This window comes from Delphinus delphis, chromosome 4 (assembly GCF_949987515.2).
Source record: "Delphinus delphis chromosome 4, mDelDel1.2, whole genome shotgun sequence".
Lineage (NCBI taxonomy): Eukaryota > Metazoa > Chordata > Mammalia > Artiodactyla > Delphinidae > Delphinus > Delphinus delphis.
The window spans coordinates 4154920-4172231 of NC_082686.1; the positions used below are offsets into that span (position 1 = coordinate 4154920).

At 54.2% G+C, this 17312-nt stretch overlaps 1 protein-coding gene across 2 annotated transcripts in view; it reads left to right on the forward strand.

The window, feature by feature from the left end:
- The first annotated feature begins 311 nt into the window (after window positions 1-311).
- The window catches only part of TMPRSS2 (transmembrane serine protease 2), a 32769-nt gene continuing 15768 nt past the window's right edge, over window positions 312-17312 (forward strand). Inside the window, exons 1-5 of one of the 2 annotated variants that reach the window (XM_060009784.2) lie at window positions 312-335; window positions 9167-9237; window positions 11975-12197; window positions 15690-15776; window positions 16455-16568. In XM_060009784.2, coding sequence (XP_059865767.1) covers window positions 9223-9237; window positions 11975-12197; window positions 15690-15776; window positions 16455-16568 — 439 coding nt within the window. In that variant the 5' untranslated portion in view covers window positions 312-335; window positions 9167-9222. Of the gene's footprint in view, window positions 336-9149; window positions 9238-11974; window positions 12198-15689; window positions 15777-16454; window positions 16569-17312 lie in introns of those variants that run through there. The other variant, XM_060009783.1, reaches the window with a different exon arrangement.

Consider the following 17312-nt stretch of genomic DNA (forward strand, 5'->3'; position numbering starts at 1 on the left):
ATGCGCTCCTCCCCAACCCTAAAAGGCCGGCTGGGGACGGAAGCATCCCCGGGCTCCCTCTGGGTCCCGCAGAGAGCGCGTCCCGGGCTTTCCCAGGAAGAAACCCCTCCTCCTGCCGCCCCGCCCGGACCAGCCTCGCCCGGGACTGCCGTTCCGGTCCGTCCCCTCCCCCTGCCCGAGGTGACCCGGGACCGGCGCTTGGGGGTGTCACCCTGGCCACTCGGACACCGCCTCCCGGATTAAAGCGAGAGCCGGGGAGGATCGGGGACTCCGGAGGAGGCGGAAGAGGGGAGGAAGGCAGAGGGGCGGGGAGCGCCGGGCCCCGAGCACCGCAGGTGAGCGGCGCGCGCGGTGGGCTCTCTGGGCGGGGGCGGGGGCGGGGGCTGGGGGTCCAGGGCGCGAGGGAGGCCCTGGGCGCCCCCCGCGCTGGGTGGGAGCAGCGGGAGGTGAAGCCAGGTGTGAGCAGCTCCTGCCCGGCAGGTGCGTCCTCCCGCCCGCGGGACGCACGGGGCTGAGCCGAGCAAAGTGACCTGCGTGAGGTCAGGAGGGCTGCGCGCGCCTGGGACGCCTTGGCGCGCGGGTCAGAGGCCCCCGGCTGCCCTGTTGGCATCAGTCGCCCGGGACAGGTCGCCCTGCGGGTCCTTAGCCAATTGGTAGGAGACAGGCGTACCGCGGAGTCCCTCGGGGTGCGTCCCATCGGCTGAAGTCGGCTCCCGCTGCCCTGTCCTCTGGGCCCCGAGCTGGGGACGAGCGGTGCGCCTTTTCCCTTTGGGGACGAGGAAGAGGGAGACTTGTCCCTCCTCTTCTTTGTTTTGGGAAAATCTCTGCAGCCCCGTAGTGTTACCTGAACTCCTGCTTCTTGGTTGCCTCCCGGAGTAGGGAGAAACTGGAAACTCTCTGAGATGCCGGGAGCGATACGGCCGGCGCGGCGGGGACAGGCCCGCAGGGCCCCCGGGCGAGGTGCTAACGGCTCGGTAGCCCCGGGAAGGCACTGTCCACAGCCCGAGCCCCACGGCGGCGACCCGGAGGCGACGATCAGGGCTGGGCGGCCCGGACACCGGGCACCCCTGCCCCGCGAGGAGTGGTCCTGGTCTCTAGGCGCACGCTCCCTGCCAGGAACAAGGCCAGGCACCCGGGCGCTTCGGTCCACGGCAGGACCCCGGACCGGGGCCAGGAGGCCGAGAGCGCCAGCCAGATAGTGGGCGCCCTTATCGAGGCTTCGTGGGCCCTGCGGAAGAATTGCCTTATGGCCCCAAATTGCGTGCTTCCAGGCCCCAGAGGGCCTGGTTGTAGGTGGCCGCCGCCAGTGGCTTGAGCCCGGGCTTTTGCGAAGGGCCCGCCCCGCTGAAGGGCACAGTGCCGTGATCCCGAATCCCGAATCCGTTTCAATTCCGTTTCGGACGCCCAGGAGGAGGAGGGCCTGTCAGGTGGAATCCCAGTGGATCGTTTGGGAGGGAAAAGATTGCGACCCGAGGTCTGCCTATAGGGCTGGGGTGTCCCAGGGCTCTGCCTCCAGCCTGCGAAGCCCACCCGGATTGAAGCCCGCGCGGTAGTCCCCGGGCCAAGTACGGTAGGGGGCCCACCCAGGGCGCCAGTGCGTCCAGGCACTGCTGGCGCTCACGGCTGCAGAGAGCCAAACAAATGACGGAAAATTACAAAAGCTGCTAAGGAGAGTTTCAAGGTGTTTAGAAAACCTGCCGTGAGGGGAGGGCTGTTGACTTAGCGTGGGAGGTCGGAGAAGGCTCTCCAGGAAGTGAGGATGGAGCTAACATCCCACCGCACCCGGAGGAGAATGGGGGCTGGGAGTGTGCACAGGGCTTGCACAACCAGGGGACCTGGGGGCCAGGCGCTGCTGCTGCTGGGTGAGGTGGAGGGGTTGGGGGGGGCCCGGGGGATCACTGAAGGGATGCTCCCCTTTCTCAGCTTCACCAGAGGCGGGGCAGGCCTGCGTCTCCCCACCCCGGCCAAGCTTACTGGACCCCTGGGTCAAGGTTGAAAGGCCAGGGGGCACCAGCAAGCACTCAACACAGGAGTCCGGGAGTTGCGGTGGCGGCCTCTGCCTGGAGATTGGCCGCGGACACACCTCCCTCTCTGCTTTGAAAAATATGACCTGGTGAGCAGCAGGGGGCTTTCTCATGACTCCCAGTCTGTTTGGTCCCCAGCAACATCTTTCTTATTGACGCCTCCAAGGTCGGTCTTCTAGCAAGTTTGTGTAGCTGCCGGGAGCCTACAGAGCCCAGGAGATGGCGTGGAGCTTGGCCCCCTCGCACCCTGGGCTCAGTTGCCTTAATTGTAGGAGAAAGTTGGGCCGCAATGGTGTTGTCATGATAACAGCAAATGTGGATGTGGCGTTTTCTTCCAGCCAGGCATCATTCCAAGCTCCTTATGATGTATTTAACTCAGGTGAGAGGAAACTGAGGCAGAGGGGTGGCATAACTTGCTCCAGGCCCCAGGTCCTGTAGGGAGAACTGGGGATGCAGGCAGGCCACCTGGCTCCAGGGGAGCTGAGCGATGCCCGGACCCCTCGTGGGAGAGGGGCTTGCTCGCCAGCCAGACTGGCTTCACCATAATCCAGGAGCAGAGCCCCACCTGGGCTCCGTGCTGCCCGCTTCCGGGGTGACCTGGGCAGGAGAGCCTGGGGCAGTGCAGCGGGTTGACCTCCCCGAGTGATGGGGCCAAGGGTGAAAATGTCTTGCAGGCAATGAAGCCTAGACACACGATTGTCATCGTCATCCTCCTGTAAGCATACTGACCGCGACTCTGGGCCTGGCCTGGGGGCACGGGGGTCTATCAGGATGTGCAAGCCAGGGCTCCGGGCTGGTGTCTGTCACTCTTTTCCACCTAAGCCTGGGGCAGGAGTCCTGGGGGCTTTGTAACCATTTGGGGTCATCGCCTTGGTTTCAACTGCTGCATCAGACTCGGAAGGAGCAGGAAATCTATTTTCTCTAAGCCCCCCAGAAAGTTCCAGGCTTGGGAACCAGGGGTCATGCCTGAGCCTCAGGCAGGGAAGTAGAAAGGAAAGGCGACTGGCTCAACATAGTGTCTGGTCAGCCTCGCTTACCTAAGGAGGGGAAGCTGGCCCTGCTTGAGTGGGGGACGGAGAAGGGGCACTCAAGTCCCACGTACTCATCTGCCCTCTGCCGCTCTCACAGCTCTGGGTCTCCTGGGGTGCCACTGCTTTTCCCAAGATTGCTGAGCCTCTGCTGCCCTTCCTGGTCCCTCTTTAGTTTCCAGGGCACCTGCCAGGGGACCCCTGCCACTGGGCCAGCCCCAGGACAAGCTAAGTGGCCTCTGGGTATAGGGAGCAAGGGTGTCACACACCTGAGTGCTGAGATGTGAATTGGGCCAGGCTTGGTGAGTCCCTTCCTAGCTCGGGGATGGGGAGCCCTATATGTAGGCCATCTTGGGGAACCCTGGCTTGCAAGCCCCCAGGGGCTGTAGGCCTGGGTGTGTGGGAGGGGACTCCGGGCGCCCCCTGTGCCATTGACCATCCTGGTCCCAACAGCACATGGAGTAGCAAAGGGCTCGGCCAATCGCACAGGCAGTTCCAGGGAACAAGCCAGAGACAGAGCTTGAGGTCAGGAGGAAGGGCAGGTGACCTAGGACTTGGTTTGCCCTGGCCACTGGACAGCCGTCGGGAGAAGAGGAACTGGGAGCGTGCAAAATGTCACGGGCAGCCTTAGAGTCATCCAGGGAGAACGGCAGGTGCTGAAATTCTGGTGAGGGTGCGGGCAGTTCCTTGGACTGTAAACTGGATTTTGAAGAGGGAAGGTGACCCAAGGACAGGCTTTTTGCTCCTGTTAGAGGCAAGTCAAGGAGAAGGAGGGAAGGACTTGCCGTGGGGGGAAACTGCTGACCTTTAGTTCGTGTGAACCATCAGGCATCAGCAGGGCGGGGTAGGGTGCGGGAGGGGCGAGGGTACAGAAGTGCGATATGGCATCAGTGGGGCGGGGTAGGGTGCGGGAGGGGTGAGCGTACAGAAGTGTGATATGAAAGAAGGAAATGTTTGAAAGGCACCAGCTGAAGTCTAGAAATTCATGCAAGGGCAGAGTGGACAGAATCATTGGGAGCTCAACCAAGTAGGCCTGGGAAGAGAAACCGTGGCCTTCCAGTGGACGTTGGTTAGACAAATATTTTCTAGTGAGCTCTGATCTGGAAGACGAGACTAAGCCCAGGCTTTGTGATGACTTGTTTGTATGTGACCCCATGTCAGAATCCCTTTAAGGTCCATGATTCCCGAGGGGCCCTCCTGGCAGGGCTCCCTGGAGACTTGATCTGTACATGAGGCACATGAGCCTGTGTTTTCTAGGGATGCGTTTGGAGTTTATCCTTTGCATTTCCCATCAAAAAGAATAAAAGATCGTCATGTCTGGCCTCGCAACTGAAGCCTGATTTGGTTCTAGAACGTGCTGGGGAAACGACCTTCCAGTGTTGGATCAAACTTTATTTTTTGGTTTGAGGAACTCTTTTCTTCCAAGGCAATCCAGTCGATATTGAAACTTTCTCGCTGTGGGAAACTTGGTTTCCCTGGATTGCGTTAGATCTGCCTTCCTGATGTTTCTGACCATTTCGATCCCGGATTCTCCCTTTGGATTTTCACAGAAGAATATTGAGTCCCCTTTCCGCACAGCAGTCCCTTAGCTGCTATCATTGTGTTATTCCTGAGGGCTCATCATATGAAGGGCACGGTGCTAGGACACGTGCACACTTAATCCTGGCAAAACCCCCATTGACGTGTTATGCCCATTTCACAGATTGACTCGGGCAAGTTCTTCAAACCTTAGACAGTGGCTTTTGCACTTTGTCAAGGCCTCCTCCCTCCTAGAGGGATTGGGACACCTCTCTGGCCTGTCTGTCGTACTCGGCATGCAGTCAGCTCTGTACACCTGGACGTGTGAGGTCACCCACATCCTCAATTTGGAGGCTGTTTCTGTCCAGGTGCCGACTTTCCGGCACTCTCTCTCTTAAATTTCATCTTACTCATTTGGCCTTTGGAATGTTTTCTTTGTATGGTACAAAGCTAGATTTGAAAAAAAAAAAAAAAAAAAAAGGGACCAGACCCAATTCCTGCCCTGAAAAGTTTGTAATCTCGTTTGGACCATGAGGCATTCATAGAAAAAGAAACTTGGTGATGCAGGCAGTACTTCCGAACTGCTGTCTCTCTCCCTCTCCCTCTTTCTGCCATTCTACTGATGGTTTTATACTTGTGTGTGCTGAACTGTTCGTTAAATCCACCACAGTCTGTTACCTTCCCTCTAACAGTGCATCTTGTCTCCAACAGGACACGCAAACATCTTTACACGTAAGGTGATTTTGTGCAGTGGTTGAGGCATAAGGGGTTCCACTGGTCACGGATCAGCAGATAGGGAGTGTCTGTTGGTGTTGCTTGCTTTGGAGTTTGCAGAAGGGATACTGAATCTGAGGTCAAGGGAGGTGGAGCGTCTTTCACCCATCACACCTCATCACACCACCAGCATCTCGAAGGTACCTGGCGGGGCCCATGCAGGAGGCCCTATGTGAACGGTGTGTCGGGGGAAAGTCAGTGGAGCCTTCATTATAGGGAAAACCCCTGACCCCCAGATGGGGGTCAGTATCTATGAGGCTGACCTCATTTGCGTTGGTTTGGTAGTTTTCAAAATAAACCTCCAGCAAGTGCGTTCTGAGGTCCAGAGGAAAGACACTACAGTATAAGTAGAGGCTCTTCTTGTTTGGAAATAGCTTCATTACTTCATGGGAAGCTGGTGGAATTCCACGGCACCATCCTGTTGAGTGGTGGCCGGGCAGGTGACTCGAGGCTTGAGTCAGCCCTCTGAAAGGAGAGCCCGGGGTGGCCCGGGACAGCCGTGCGCTGTTGTGTGACTCAAGTGGGGGAAGTTGGAGCAGGACCTCACCGGGAACAAAGAAGGGGACCAAGCTTTGACACACGTGCCCTTTGGCGCTTCAAGGAAAAGTGCTTCATTGAGGCTGGCTTTCTGGAATCCAGGGCAATCAGCTGTGTCCTTTAGCTGACAGGAAAGAACACTGGAGCAGCGGTGTTGCCTCTCACCGTCTGGGCTGTCTTGCTCCTTTCAGAAACCAGTTAAAGAGATTTACTATCTCGTGTGGGTGTGGAATTGCCTGTTTCGAAGATGAACCACGCGGAACGTGATCTCCCGGTCCTTTTAGACAGCAGTGCGTCTCCCGTCAGGTCCAGTTCCCGAGGGAGACATTTCCCCCTTCCTTTGTTTCTGGCCACAGAGAGTTAGAGGTGGCGCGACTCTCGTCTTTCCTTCCAAAGTCCATGCAGCCAATCTGGGCACACTTGGTGTTCTGGGTCCTAAGGGTTTGTGGGCCGTGGGATCGCTGGGTGAGATAGGATTGTGCTGCGGTTACTTCTGGGTCCTGGGCTTTTATGGGACAATTCCCGGCCGCGGCTCCCGGTGCCCCTGGAGCTCCTGGCTTCCTAGTCTCTCGCCGTTAGGGATATTGAATGAATAGGGAGCGTGGATTTCGGGCATTGATTCATCACTCCTTTCAGAGGGCTCTTAAACTGGGAAAGCCGCCAGTGGGATCGAATTTTCATTTCCTGAAACTTCAACCAACCCTATAACTGGCGAGATAGCTCAGAGGCACAGGGAGTGACAGCCACCGAGGGCAGAGAAACCAGGGGTGCGAATGTTCTCTGGGGCAGGACTCACCTGAAACTAATCCGAGGAAGGTGCGAGCTTTTCCCGCTTAGACTAGAGGATATTGTGTTGCTGTCAAGTCTCAGAACCCTCTCTCTTTACAGAGCAGACGATGTAGGAAAGGTTATTAATATGTGATAATCACACCCACTTAAAGGCTTAAACGTCATATATATTCTGAATGGTGATCTCTGCCTCCTGTATATCGCTCAGATTCATTTCCTCATGCTCGGAAAAGTGTTGACTCTTTTTTTAAATCTCAAAAAAATCTTAAAGCTATCAGTACAAACTGGTTCTTTTATTTTATCTTTGCATGAAGAGTAAATAAATGAGCTGCGGCATCTTTCTTGTGACTTGTTCAACGAGCTTTCCTGAGATTAAGCAGCCATACTTATATTTTTATTTATAGCAAGTTAATGTTGGGTTTTTTTAACATCTTTATTGGAGCGTAATTGCTTTACAATGGTGTGTTAGCTTCTGCTTCATAACATAGTGAATCAGCTATACATTTACATGTGTCCCCAGGGTTTTCTTTTTCTAATGTAATGAGTCAGACAATAATTTCGCTCTGGAGTCACGCAGTGCCGGGCAGGAGCTGGCTCTGTTGCCTTTGGCCCCATTGGATTTTCAGAGCCGGTGGAGTTGGTATCTTGAGCACCCTTTCCAGATGTAAATCTGCAACTGCGACCTATCAGGCCCATCCTGCCTCTGTGGCCTGTTCAACGTTTATCAGCAGCTTTCTCTAGTTGCGGCGAACGGGGGCTACTTCATTGCGGTGCGCGGGCTGCTCACTGCGGTGGCTTTTCTTGTTGCGGAGCACGGGCTCAGTAGTTGTGGTTCACGGGCTCTAGAGTACGGGCTCAGGAGTTGTGGCTCGCGCGCTTAGTTGCTCTGTGGCATGTGGGATCTTCCTGGACCAAGGCTTGAACCCGTGTCCCCTGCATTGGCAGGCGGATTCTTAACCCCTGCGCCCCCAGGGAAGCGTATGTAGCACTTCCTGTGTTCCAGGCACTAAGAGCTTCTTTATCAACTCACTTTACTCCCCTAACAACCCTGTAGTGGGTGCTACTGTTAACCCCTTTTGCAGACAAGGAAACCAAGGCCCAGAAACCTTAACTGAGTGGCCCCAGGTCACAGGTAGTGAGTGACTGAGCTGGGGTTTGGATCCAGAGTCTAGTCATTGTGCTGTCTGCATCTGCTGTGTGCCGGGCACTTTACAGATGAGAAATGATCAGACCTGATCTGGCCAGCTCTGAAACCCAGAGCTTTCTCACTGTGGATGGGGTCCTGTGGAGGCGTGACTGTGAAGGCCGTTTCTTGGAGTATTGTTTGGTCAATTCAGGGCAGCCAGGGGTGGTGGACAAAGGCCATTATTTGCTTATGATGGGAAGAGTGACGTCAGATAAGCCTTTACTACAAAATTTCTTATGTTGATGGTCTTTCTAGATAACTACTGTTCACAAATGTCAGAAAACAAGGTGACCCAGGGCTTTCTTTTCATGACCGATGTCCTTAGAAACCACCCAAGTGGTTAGTTCTAAACTTCTTTCTTTTCTGGATTTGGGATAGTGAGTGGAGTAGCAGGCAGGGATGGATGTGTTTTTTGTTTGTTTGTTTGTTTTTGCGGTACGTGGGCCTCTCACTGCTGTGGCCTCTCCCGTTGCGGAGCACAGGCTCCGGACGCGCAGGCTCAGCGGCCATGGCTCACGGGCCCAGCCGCTCCGCGGCATGTGGGATTCTCCCGCACCGGGGCACGAACCCGTGTCCCCTGCATCGGCAGGAGGACTCCCAACCGCTGCGCCACCAGGGAAGCCCAGTACGGATGTGCTTTATGGAATTTCTAAATGTATTTGTTTATTAAGGTTGGGGCGGTTCCGTATGGATTATTTGAAGTCCGGTGTGGCCTCCATGTGGGTCTAAGCTCTAGACCGCCTGCTCCACGCTGGGGTCGGTGGTTGCTCCACTGTCCCAGTGGGTGCTCTGCAGAGTCTTATCACCCCTGCCGTGGCCTGGGCACGTGAGGTGTCTGCCTGTGCCCTCGCGTTAAATCCTCACGTGAGCAATCCAGCACGATGGCTGCGTCCGCTTCTGTCCGAGACTCAGAGAGGTCAGTCGCCCAAGGACACCCCACGGTGTGGCACTGCCAGGAGTTGACCCAGATTTTTGCCTTCCTTCACCGCCACCCGACTCAACGGTCTATAAGTCCCTGTGCACGTTTCTCTCTTCCTGGATTCTCCTTTTGGTGGAGGCGACGTCGGGGAAGTCTGGGCTTCCGGGTGGGAGCTGGGTGAGTGCCGCAGGCCCTGAACTTAACAAGCAAGTGGGTCCCCGTCTTCTTCAGGATAAGCAGCTGCAGGAGGAGGTGGTGAGCTGAAGGCAAAGGTGAGCGGGCAGAACCGCCATGGCTCTGGCGAGAGGTGACCCTTCTACTGCATTCTCGAGTCATCGTGTGCAAACTCACCGGTACGGAAATAGCACAGTCTTGTCGTTGTTTCTTCTAGGTCAGCTTGGACGTTCCAAATACCTCCCTTTACCTGATGCAGCTGATAAAATCAGGATGGCTTTAAACTCAGTAAGTGGTTAATCATTACCTTCCTGGCCTTTCCTCTGTTCCCGGTTCCTTCTGTTATTTCCAGCTATGTGTGTGAGTCGGCATTTTAAAAGCTGCTTGCAGCACTGCCTTTGCTCCCCGGATGCTGTGAAGGCGTTCTTGGGGTGAGGGGTGAGCAGGGGCTGGGCGGGGGGAGCCATGTGACAGCTGCACAGCGGGAAGTCTCAGAGCTCTCGGAGGGGGTGTGGATGTGTGATTCTCCCCTGGGCCTCTTCTCTTCCTGCTCAGGTTGGGGTGGGGCAAGGGGACAGGGGTGAGGGTGTGGGGACAGATAGAGGCAGGACAGTGGTGAGAGGGAGTGAGTCCTGGGGAGAAAAGCGCGCTTGGGATACCGCCAGCCAGCAGAGCACAGAGTCGCCTTGCTTCCTGGTAGCCTGGGACAGGCTATGGCTGTGTGGGACACTGGGCTGGCTGCCCCTCTCCCTGAGACCCTCTCCCCCCACAACACACACACTTTGGAGACAAATGCACTATCTTTATTCCCCATCGCATCTCACTCATGGTCTTATACCTGGGAATAAGTGCATTTAGTAGTTATTCTACTGGTTAATGACAAAATTCTTCTCTCTCTTCTATCTGGAAAACAGACGTTTGCTTCCCCTGCCCCTTTATTTAGTATTATGTATTTATTTATACTAGAGCCTTTTTAAATTTTAAATCCACAGCACAGGAATTCACTGGGCCGAACCGCTCCCACCTTTCCTGGGAAGGACCGCACGTTCTTACATGCTTCAGATAAAGGCCAAACGCCTGTGCCGCTTTTTGGCCTCTGGTTCCCCCATTTAGATGAGAGATTACATTTCGTATCCCTTTCTGTTACTGCTCTGGTTTCGAGTGTAATCTTTGGACTTTGGAAGGAGCCCGTTGGTGAGTCATTAAACTCGCATTCGGCCCATTGCTTTCTAATCACGCTGCCCTGGAGGCCCTGTTTAAAATTCTCAGCATCTAGTCGCCTCTGCTCAGAATACTGGTCCTCTCTGAACTCTCGGTCAACAAGGAGCAAGGGGACAAATTACTGAGTGGGCAGGAGTGTTGCATGTGGACACTCAGATAAGAGGGCAAGTGTGGCTCCCAGAGTGGCCCAGCCAGTGGGTGGTTCAGGGGGGCTGACGCAGGACAAGGCGGCAGGCTGCTGGGGTCCGGAGTGTCCAGTGGGGGGGCAGCGCCTGGAGAGGGCCATTTTTAAGTAGGCAGAGGGGGAGGGGAGGGCATTCTAAGAAGATGGAAACCAGCCAAAGGATGGAACTGAGAGGGAAATGGAGTAGCTGGGCCCCCCCTTCCACGTTTGTGTGTGTACACACTGTGTCCCAGAAATTCCACTGACAGGGACGGAGCCGCGGAACTCCGCACACTCTCAACATAAACGCATGCGTCCTAGAAAGATGCTTGTGGGAGCAGATCTGCTGGCCACCCCCCCAGTTGTAAACCTTTTAGGTAGATTTCTTAACCTCTGTCACTCACGTTCCTGTCTGCAAAATGGGTCTATCCATCTCAGCTGTACCATCTTAGGGGGTTACGGTCACGCTTCAAGGAGGGCACGAATACAGATGCCCGAAGCAGGCGAGTTCTCGAATGTCAGCTCTTATTATTCTCATTCTAATTCTGGCATTGCTAGTCCATAACTTTGTAGCCCACTCTCAGGGGATGGGGTATTGTCTCGTTCCCAGACTTCTACACGTTTTTTTACTCAATGTCAGCCATTTGGTTTTTTTTCTTTATTTCAAAAGATGAATAGTAAACAGACAAACAAACCCAAAAACTATTGCCAATTAATTGGAAACGCTGGTGAGCTTTCATTCTGTGTGAGTTCAGTTATTGGCATAATTAAAGATGCCCTAAAGGAATCTGCAGCACTGACCCAGCAATCCCACTACTGGGCATATACCCTGAGAAAACCATAATTCCAAGAGTCATGTACCACAATGTTCATTGCAGCTCTATTTACAATAAGCAGGTCATGGAAGCCACCTAAGTGTCCATCGACAGATGAATGGACAAAGAAGATGTGGCACATATATACAGTGGAATATTACTCAGCCATAAAAGGAAACGAAATTGAGCTATCTGTAGTCAGGTGGATGGACCTAGAGTCTGTCATACAGAGTGAAGTAAGTTAGAAAGAGAAAAATAAATACCGTATGCTAACACATATATATGGAATCTAAGAAAAAAAAAGGTTCTGAAGAACCTAGGGGCAGGACAGGAATAAAGACGCAGACATAGAGAGTGGACTTGAGGCCATGGGGAGGGGGAAGGGTAAGCTGGGATGAAGTGAGAGTGGCATGGACATATCTACACTACCAAGCGTAAGATAGCTAGTGGGAAGCAGCCGCATGGCACGGGGAGACCATCTCGGTGCTTTGTGACCACCTAGAGGGGTGGGATAGGGAGGGTGGGAGGGAGATGCAAGAGGGAGGGGATATGGGGACATATATATACGTATAGCTGATTCACTTTGTTATAAAGCAGAAACTAACACCATTGTAAAGCAATTATACTCCAATAAAGATGTTAAAAAAAGAAGAATCTGCAGCGCTGTCCCAGTGTCTTGTCTGAGTGTGATGGGGTGTATGTTTAACCTTTAGGATAATTAGGGTTTTGTATCATTCATCTTCTTTTTTAATTTTTAAAAAAAATGTTTAGTGGGGTATAGCTGCTTTACAATACTGTGTCATTCATCTTCTTTTTAATCATTCAGGGGTCACCACCAGGTGTCGGGCCTTACTATGAGAACCATGGATTCCAACCCGAAAGCCTCTACCCGCCGCAGCCGCCCATGGCGCACCGTGCCTACGCGGGGTACCCGGCTCAGTACTACCCGCCCGCGGTGCCCCAGTACGCCCCGAGGGTTCAGACGCACACCTCGACACCCGTCATCCTCATGCAGCCCAAACCCCCGTCGGGGCCAGCATGCACCTCAAGTAGGACCCTTTTTGCATTTATTTCCTCTAATGGAGCCTGAGTTTTGGGTCTGCCTTCTCCGGTGGCCCGTCTGCCCCACCGGCTCTGGTGCCAGCTCTCCTCTGTCTGCCGGGCTGGTCTGGCTCTGCATACCTCTCCCCTCCCCCACTCTGTGTCAAAGCTGTGGGCCTGGGTCTCGCCTCCTGTGGGCCTCTGGGGGCCTCCCGGCTGCTAAGACCTTCATCTCCCACTAATGCTCTGGTAATGGCTTGGCCTGTACCACCCAGGGTGGTCTTTCTAGCTGGGCTTCTCTGAACTGCTTCTTGTCTGCGTGTTTTGTTGCTGAATCATCTTGAGTCGATGGTAAACCCCCAATGAAGGGAGAAACGATTTAACCTTTCTCTGTGTGCCATTCCCTGGGCACTGCAAGTCACGTTCAAGGTGCTCGAAGAGCAGCTTGTGTATTTTGTGTTTGGTGAATGAAGTGGCCGGTGGAACTGTTGTACAGAAGCATCTGCGACATTTCTCTTGCCTTGAAGGGTCTTGTAGCCAGACCTGACTGGGCCACGGAGGAGGGTTGAGGGGCTGAAGGTGGTGTGTCCTCTGCCCATCCCCTTAATCCCATACCTTTCTTATCCTCTCATTCATCTCCTTTCTTTGCATTGCATTTTGTCTCTTCTCCCTCCAGACCCCTTCCCGTCGCACCCCTCCCCAGGCTTTTGATGCAGGCTAGTTGATGTGGTGAGAACTGCCCAGGCAGGACAAGTACTGCCATTGCTAGTATGAGCACAGAGCCAGTACAGTGGCTGGACCAAGGAACATTTTCACTGATAATGTTTTAATTTTAATTCGTGAGATATGCCTACCTACGTACACCACTTGCACAGTTAAAGATTAGTGACAGAGTGAATTTCCACGTGCCGCCACCATGCCATAAATAATGACAGTAAGGAATAGTGAATAAGACCCGTACCCTTTGAAGACGCCCCTCCGCAGACCACTCCAGCTCTTCACAAGTGCCGTCACCCTTGGATTTCTGCCTCGGTCCTTGCCTCTGCCTCCTTCGCGCTTCATAGGTGGCTCGTCCATCCTTCCTTCTCCGCACCGCTACTCTCTTCCATTCCTGTGTTTTCTGCCCCTGCCCCTTTCCTGTGTGGTTCTCTTTCCCTCCATTCATTTGTCTTGGATCAAGGAAACACTTGCCTCTGCACTGATGTCTTTCTGGTGGTGGTTGGTAGAATGAGGCCAGTGGCTGCTACTCGGGGTGATTTCGACCCCCAGGGACATCTGGCAATGTCTGGAGACAGTTTTGGTTGTTATAACTGGGCTGGGGGTGCCACTGGCATCTCCTGGGTAGGTGCCAGTGACGCTGCTAAACATCCTTCAGTGCGTAGGGTGACCACTCCCCCACCAAGAATGACCCAGCCCAGATGTCCGTGGTACCCAGGCTGAGGACCCCTAGTCTTAGCCTGTCATGCTCTTAGCTCATCCTTCCCTCTCTTCCCCGACACTTGGCAAACACTGATCTAACTGTCTCCACAGTTTTGCCTTTTCAGAATGTAGAGTTGGAATCATGCAGCATGTAGCCTGGCAGAGCCTTGACAGTATTTTGCAAGTTACTTAAACAGCACAAACTCAAGAGAACCCCAGCAGGAATGCAAGGGACATTTTTATCTTAATGGCTCTATTTGTTTTATCAAGAGTTGTAGGTGTTTCACATTGAACCACAAGGCATACACATGTGAATGTTTGGGTTTTGGAGGACTGAAGGTCAACAATCCTGTGCTACTAATAGTTGACACTGGACACGATAGGGCTTTTGCACCAACAATTGACAACAATGAAGGTAAATAATAGTCAGTTATAATTACACTCACAATCTGTACAGTTGCAAACCAGCACCCAGTCATGTCTGATCGACCAGACAATGATTCCGAAATGCCTGTCCCCCAGAGGTGAGATCCGGGACTCCCGCTGCCCGAGTTCCTAGTGAGGGCTGGGCAGGTTGCCACCTTCTCAACGAGAGGTTCAAGATGCCTAGTTTAATAGCCCTCAACTCACCAGGCACGCTATTTTATCTTGGATAAGATAACACATAGGGAATTCTCCTAAAGGAAGACATCATCATTGACGAATGGGTCAAATTGGCCACTTGGAATTTCCCCTGAGCTTCCTTGGGGACCCTGCCCTGCTAGCGGTAAGATGCAGGCACAGTGCCAAGTCCTGATAATGTGGCTGGCGGTACATGGAGCTCCTCAGGCCGGCGGCTGTGACCTCACCCGTGAGCCTGTGGCACTGCAGACTCGCGCCTCCTCTCCCCGAGCTGAGTCAGAATCTCTGGGTAACAGGCTCCCCAGTGATTTCTAAGCCGGTTTGAGCACAGACTGTGGGATTGGCAGGACATGGTAACGAAATGAGAGGCGAGGCTTTGAGCCCCGATCAGATGGGTCAGCTCTGGTCTCTCAACCCCAGAAGCTGAACGTCTTGGTCTGGTGGACTTCTCGAAGCAAGAATGTGCACAGGTGGGGTGCAAGGCCCCCCCACACTGCACCTCTGCAGCCTGGGTGTCCTCCTGTATGAACTAAGCGGTTGGAGTGTCTGTGTGAGCGCCTTCGCCCGGACACTGCCCTCTGCCTCTCCGCCTATCCCAAGGGATCACTGGGCCAGGAGCTGCTCTCTGCACAGGACCTGCTGAGGGCGGCGGTGGGGGGGGCCTTCCTCTGAACGTTGGCATGACGTTCGGCTTACAGTCTGACCGACAATGGCGTGTTGGTTTGTTTTGACTAGAGAGCGCTGGTGACCTTCTCCAAAGACTTGTATTCTTAGCTGAAACGTAAGCCCAGAGTTCCTGCCCCCAGACCCGGGAGCGATGCCAGCGCTGCCCAGTAGAACTTCCTGCAGCGACGGAATGTCCTGCCTCTTCACAGTCCAGCGCAGTAGCCACTGGTCACATGGGATTACTGAGTAGTTGAATTTACCGAATGATTTAGTATCATTTAACGGTAATTAACTGAAGCGCAGATAGCCACATGTGGCCAGTGACTGTTTAAAGGAGTCAGTGTGGCTCTGTCCCATCCCCCCCTAAACCACCTTGAGGAAGAGGCTTTTTTCCCACTGCCTTGGGTACCACTGACACGGAGATGATAGTCTGAGGAGCATTATTATTATTTTGCTTATGCCTTATAATCACCGGAACAAGGTATGTTTCCTTTTTTCAGCCATTTTTTTATTCATCATTTATTTGACTACCTTCAGGCCATACTTGTGAAAGAGCTTAATTTTAATGTATGTTGCTTCATATCACGGCTTCCTGCTTCGGTTCTCAAAAAAAGCCTAAAGTTCAGTGCTATGGAAGAAGTAAGACCTCCCAGGATACGTTCGTAAAGAGAAAACTCACATTTTTAAATGTATAAGAAACTATTATTCCTTGATAGGATACACCATATATATTTGAGAGTCTAACTTCTAAGAAACTTGGCGACTAAGTTGTTCACTTGACTCTTTTCTTCCAGGGACTAAGAAAGTCCTGTGTGTCACCTTCTCCCTGGGGGCCCTTCTGGCTGGAGCAGTCCTGGCCGCCATGCTGCTGTGGAAGCTCAGTAAGTGCAGGACGGGGCCAAGTCGTGGTGCGCCGGCCCTTTAGTGGCCCTACTCTCTGGGCTGGGGGCTCACCCACAGCCCCTCGGGAAATTTCTCATCTCTTTCCTCCTGTTTGGTTACGTGATGCACGAATACCCTTTCTCGGAAGCGGCCAATCTCGTTTGCATGCTTCCTCCTAATCCGTGGGCTGTCAAGGTCCCGTGCCCTTTGTGTGTGATATTCATACACATGGGAGAAGCACGTTGAGTTTACCCCGTGCTTCAGGCACTAGGTGGCACCTGGCACTCGTGAGCACAGTGGGTGCAGCACCTCGGGGCCACACCTGGTCCCTGTGTCTCAGTGTACAGCGGTGGCTGCCACAGGCCCCTCCTGTACCCACAGCCACGTCTCCTCCATCAGCCCGGGGCAGGGTTTGTGGATCACAGGACTCACCTGTGTGGCAGAGAGGGCGGGTGCTGTCCAGATCCGAGGCTAGGGGTCCTCCCCTGAGCAAAGGGACAGACCCGAGGGGGTCAGGATCCCTGCGGCCGCTCCCTGTGATGTACGTTGTCAGCAAGGACTCATCCCCTCCTTTAACAGTAAAGGAGGAAAAGCTCACTCCCTCTTGTCACCTGGGTGCTGGGAGGTTTTCTCGGTTTCTCAGCCCGATGGACATCTCCCTTCCATTTCTCTGCCAGTGGAGGACGAGTGCTTGGGGATGGAATGCAGCTCCTCGGGGACCTGCGTCAGCCCCTCTCACTGGTGCGACGGCATCCTGCACTGCCCCAGCGGCGAGGACGAGAGCCGGTGCGGTGAGTGGCGGGGCCGTGCCGGCTGCCTCGGAGGGGGGACCGCTCTGCCCCACCACAGAGGCCACAGCAGGGCAAGCGTGACGGTGTCAGGCCCGTGACCCGAACGCCGAGCGTTCCACAACTGAATCCCTTCCTGAAGGCTGAGCCTCGCGTCTAAGCCCGGTTTTCAGATGACGGGACAGGCTCAGAGTGGGCGAGCGCCAGCCCTCCACCAGCATCGCGCAGCATGGGGGAAGGGAGACCACAGCCCAGGGCCAGGCCAACGTGCCTGCCCCAGCTGCCACGACGTCACTAAAACAGGCAAACTGTTTAAGACATAAAGTTGGGAGTGGGCTCTGCGTTTTCTAAACAAGCTGCCTTTCAAGTGATCTATGTTGTCACGGGGTGGGCACCTTTTCTGCTTTTATTATTTTCAATGAATTATTTCATGGGTGGTAAAGTGGTCATGCCAGGGAAAATGATGACCCTGGCGTTGAGGACGAGGCTTGTGCTAATACCCACTGAGGGCCATACCCAGAGCCTAAAGCCTGCTGCGTCCTCTGGGAGCTGTGTTAACTCTGAACGCAGGTGATGCCAGTCAAAGGCCGGGCTCTACGCCACCGCTGTCTTCCTTCTGCAGCCATCCTGGGGGAGGATGGATTTCCCGTACATCCCATTTCCAGGTCAGGGCACCTGTGTGAGATGCAGTGCGGACTTGGCCGTGGAATCCTCAGGGTTGGGGGTTAGGCCAGAGCTCAGTCTCTG